At 49.1% G+C, this 5,126-nt stretch overlaps 1 protein-coding gene across 1 annotated transcript in view; it reads left to right on the forward strand.

The window, feature by feature from the left end:
* MAFK (MAF bZIP transcription factor K) overlaps positions 1-3,103 on the forward strand; it is a 10,246-nt gene extending 7,143 nt beyond the window's left edge. Inside the window, exon 3 of the mRNA XM_066609430.1 lies at positions 730-3,103. Within this exon, the coding sequence (XP_066465527.1) occupies positions 730-1,164 (435 nt within the window). The 3' untranslated portion in view covers positions 1,165-3,103. The remainder of the gene's footprint in view (positions 1-729) is intronic.
* Positions 3,104-5,126: the final 2,023 nt, after the last annotated feature.

A 5,126-nucleotide genomic window follows, 5' to 3' on the forward strand; every position in this document is an offset into this window, starting at 1 on the left:
TCCCTAGCATGTACGCACTGCTGAAACAGAGACGCCTGCATTGGCTCAGTCATGTCGTGAGAATGGATGATGGCCGGATCCCAAAGGATCTCCTCTATGGAGAACTCGTGCAGGGAAAGCGCCCTACAGGTAGACTACAGCTGCAATACAAGGACATCTGCAAGAGGGATCTGAAGGCCTTAGGAATGGACTTCAACAGGTGGGAAACCCTGGCTTCTTAGCGGCCTGCTTGGAGGCAGGCTGTGCAGCATGGCCTCTTCCAGTTTGAAGAGACACTTGGCCAACAGTCTGAGGCAAAGAGGCAAAGAAGGAAGGTCCATAGCCAGGGAGACAGACCAGGGACAGACTGCACTTGCTCCCAGTGTGGAAGGGATTGTCACTCCCGAATTGTGGCCTTTTCAGCCACACTAGACGCTGTTCCAGAACCACCATTCAGAGCGCGATACCAGAGTCTTTCGAGACTGAAGGTTGCCAACAATAGATCCAAAAGCAGCAAAGCCCAGTAACATACTGGAAACCAGTGCAGCTGTAGGTGTAATATATTTTTGTTGGGGGAGCAGTATAAAGTGTTTGGAAGTCTCGTGATTACCTTCAAGGGCAGCCCTACCTAGAGGACATAACAGTAGCCAAATTGGAAGTTACCGAGGCACAAATGACAGTGGCAGAGGGCTTATAGGCTAGAAAGGTTGCTTGCATCCACCATTACCTTTCTGTCCCTCATATCTGCAGGTAAAGGAGGAGTCAGGAGAGAATGCCCCAGTGCTGAGCGATGATGAACTTGTGTCGATGTCAGTGCGGGAGCTGAACCAGCACTTGAGGGGTCTCACCAAGGAGGAGGTAATCCGCCTGAAGCAGCGGCGACGCACACTTAAGAACCGGGGCTACGCCGCTAGCTGTCGCATCAAGCGCGTGACGCAGAAGGAGGAGCTGGAGAGGCAGCGGGTCGAGTTGCAGCAGGAGGTGGAGAAGCTCGCCCGGGAAAACAGCAGCATGAAGCTGGAGCTGGACGCCCTGCGCTCCAAGTATGAGGCGCTGCAGACCTTCGCCCGAACCGTCGCCCGCGGGCCCATCACCCCGACCAAAGTCGCCACCACCAGCGTCATCACCATTGTGAAATCCACAGAAATCTCGACCAGCTCGGTGCCATTTTCAGCAGCCTCCTAGTGTCCGAGGCAGGAGAACTGGCAGTCTTTTGCAGGAGGGGTGGCGGTCCCGGTCCCCTTCTTTCCTTCCTTCCTTCCTCAAAGATCCGTGGTCCATCTTACAAAGGGTAAGCTGCTCTGCTGTGGACATTGAGTTCTGCGAGCCTCTTGTGGTGGGGGCTGGAATTCCCTGCAAGGTGGGAGTTGCACCCAGAGGCCCTGCATAATTTCTCCATACAGCCTCTCTTAGGTTCTAGGCAGTTCCCTACCTTGGAGAAGACACCAGATGATCCTTTGGAGTTTTGCTGAATGAAACGGAACCACCCGGAAATGGTCGCTGCAGTAAAATCATCAAGCAGGGTGGAGGAAGGCAAAAATATGGCATCTTCCTCACTTTGGGAGGAAAAGGGAACATCGTTGAAAAGAGCCTCCAGATGGTAACAGTTTTAAAAAGACAGACACACAGTGAAAAAGGTTACAGAGTGGAGTCCATCGTGGCTGCCTTTCTTTCCACCACTGAGAGGGCAATAAAGACCTTGAGGCTGAGTGTTTATGGGAATGTCGTGGCGTCATGTCTTGTCTCCTGTCACCGAAACCCTCCGAAGGCGAATGTCCACCTGTTGATGTGATTTATTTTTCTGTTCTTGTGTCCCTCTTTGCCGTGTGGTCTGGCAAAACAGAACAGAGTCTGCAATGCAAAAATCTCCCATTGAGCTGCTTCCCCACTATGGGCCTGTGAATTTGGAAGGTATATATATATATATATATATTTTTAAATGTAAGTCTTGTTGCTTCCAAATGCTTCTGTCCCTCTCGCCCGTAAGAACAGCTTTTAAAATCCCGGTTTCACAGTGCTTCGGAGAAGAGGCAATGGGAAACTATTAAGATAGTGGAACGTGGGTGGGTGGTTTGTGAAAAAGAGAACGGTAGGAGCCCGTAATCTCTGAAAGCATTTTCTAAGCATTTTACTGGAAGGTCTGTGCAATGCACAGAAATATAGGGAAATGGGGAATTGCTAGCGTGCCACAAACATAAATCTGAATTCAGCCGATATCCTTACCCATAGTATCACCAGATCACATTTTTGAACTTTTTAACACCGAGAGACAGTGTGCAGCAGAGATGACTGAGCTATAGACAGCAGTGTTCTTTAACAGTTTGGTCTGTAGTTGTTGAGCCACATTATTCAGCAGGGTTTAAGGATATGGGTTGCTGAAGGTACTCCTGAACCGGCCCTTGTGAATTAGCCAAAGAAAATGCAAAAAATACTCATAAGTATTTGTCTTAACAGCTGCAGAGCTGAGTCGAAAATGTATTTTGAGAGCCAGGCTGGAAGAATCGGGGCCAGTCAGATTGGTAGCAACTAAAAAGGGCGCAGTTGGAACCGGGGAGCAGTGGAAAGGGCTGTGTTTGTACAAATGGCGCAAGGAAAGGATTGCCATGTGATTTGCTTGGGTTAAGCAGGTGAAGGGATTGTTCTAGTGGGGTTGAGTAGAGGAAGCCGGGTTTTGTGAAGTTATTGAGGAGGTAGAGATGTGGTTGATGCTCAAAGTTAGTTTATAAAGAAGGGTTTGTGCAAAAATGTGTTTGTGCCGGCAAGGTGAATGAAGCCAGGGAAATGGTCAAAGGTTTAAGATGAAATTGACAGGAAGAAAGTCCAGCAAGCTGACTTGTGTTGCATTGTAAGAAAAACATGTACAGTAGTTTGTTTTTGTTCTTTATTGCTGCTTCTCCCACCCGGTGCTCCCTGAAGCTCGCAGGTTAAAGGGGAACTGACGACTAGGAGTTAAAGGCAGTGAGCAGTAGTCCCACGAGATGAATCTGGTTGGGTTGTACCATTTAGACTGTAGAGGGGGAGCTAACATTTGAATGCTCCCTGACATAACTTATTCTTTCCACGTGTGCACAAAGTTGGCCCATCAGAGAAGGGCTAGCCCTGACATGCTACTTTTTTTGAGGGTGGGGTGTTCTATTTGAAGCAGCTTCCAGATGTCTGATCCCTCACCCGCAATATGTACCTTATTTTCAGATAAGCCAAAGCATAGGTAGCATTATAAGAGCAGCAGACCGAAGCTAGACAAAGGTAGGTTTTTGTGCTCCATTCACAGATAAGCTGATGCGGGGCACAAGACAGGGCACCGACATCACCAGCAGGAAGTCTCACCCCTGTAACTGGAAGAATACAGTAATGATGCAGCCCAGCAACAGGTACAGATCATGGGGCTCCTGTTTGCCTCTTTTAGTTCTCTGTTTTGCAGTTATCCAGTCATATGACTTGCACGTGATCTAAAGATGCTGTTGCTAACTCTTCCCAAATGCTGCTTAACTGTGGCAGGCCTTACCTTGAAAGCCTTGTGTTTGAAAGCCCTGCATAGTCTCTCCCCCCCCCCAATAGACTGTTGGTAAAAAGAACAGCACAGGTAGTGCTGTCTCGCATCACCACCATCCCCCTCCAGCGTATATACTTCTCAAAGAGCAAATCTCTGCCTGATACACCATTCTGAGTCTCTTGGTGGTCAGTGGAAGCCATGCGCTTTTAGTGAACTGGCAGCTCAGTTGAATTCTTCCCAGTGCCCAGGGCTGCAGTGGCGCCAAGATGGCTACCGCCGTGGGGCTGGGATGCAACATCGGCGTGTAATCGCCAAGTGGCCCCAGTGGGTCTCCTTGGATCTGCACCCAAGTGGGTGCAGATTCAAGGAGACCCATGTCAGTTCTCCTGGGCAGGGAGGGGGGCAAGGATACGGCAGCAGGGTCTGCCACCAACTCCGCCCCCTCCCGCCCAGCTCCTTTCCCCGCCACACCTTCCCTGTGCCCTGGAATGTCTCCCCCCTGCCCACAGCCTGGCGTTTGCCAAGGCTCCAGGCAACAGGTCCTCCATCCTCTGCCCGGTGCTGGCTTAGTCCAGGGTGCAGTAAGCCAGCTCCGGTGCAGAACCTTACAGCCCATTTGCAACACTGAGTGCCAACACAAGCCTGTTTGGATCAGGCTTTACTAGCACTGATGGTTTAATGGCGTGGGAGTTGGGGGTATCTCTAGTGTGGTCCCTTTACCACCATTGGTATAGGTGCATTTGCCTGCACACCCCGGTATCGTAGGCTCCTGTCAGTGCCAAATATTGTGTATATATGTGTGTGTGCTTCCAAAAAGACTTAACAAGGTTGGTCCGGTCTCATCACAACTGTAGAAAAAACTGACAGTTATCCACCTGAGACTTTTTAAGGTTCATCCCAGAACCACCATCTTGGTGTCATATTGTCAAAGATGAGATCTTAGGTTAACTCTGGAACACAAAATTGATTCCCTGAGTTGGCTCTGCAGCTTTTGACTCCCTCAGCAAAAAGTTGGGGAAGAAAAGAAAAGTAAAACAATATATTTGTTGTTATTTTCATCTTAAATGTATTTTGGAAGAATCTCCAGACCTCTGCAAAATTTCCTGAGCTCTTAATGCAGAGGGAGGGTTTTGATTCCTTGCACTGTTGGAACTTTGATAAACTAATTGAAATGGCCAGTGTGGACTTCAGGGTGTCTGAATACTTAACATATCCCCCCACCCCACGCAGCCCTGCAAGCCACAACTATTCTCTTCCCATGCACTCCAGAACCTTTTCACCGCTTGCAAACAAGAGAGGGTGTGGTGGTACAGGGTCTCATCATCATTATAATCATCCTAAAGATAAGGAAAGGCTAGATCTTACACTCAGCCTTGCATGTCAGGCTGCCAGGTGTGGAGAAGGGGCACATGGCTGACGGGAGGAGCTGCTCTGTCCAGCCCATCTTTCCAGTGCCTTACGCCAAGAGCCTGGCATTGGTTGCTCTGCACATGACAGTGGCCACAATTGCTTGACCTGTAGTGCTAGATTTCCATCTTTGTGGGACTCTGGCTTTCCCCATTTCTGTGTCTCATGGCGTTTCTTCTCCATAAGAACGAGAAATGAAACATATCATTTTTGAGTGGTGCTTCCTGGCGACTACATTATTTTTTTT

The sequence above is a fragment of the Tiliqua scincoides genome, chromosome 13, assembly GCF_035046505.1.
Source record: "Tiliqua scincoides isolate rTilSci1 chromosome 13, rTilSci1.hap2, whole genome shotgun sequence".
NCBI lineage: Eukaryota > Metazoa > Chordata > Lepidosauria > Squamata > Scincidae > Tiliqua > Tiliqua scincoides.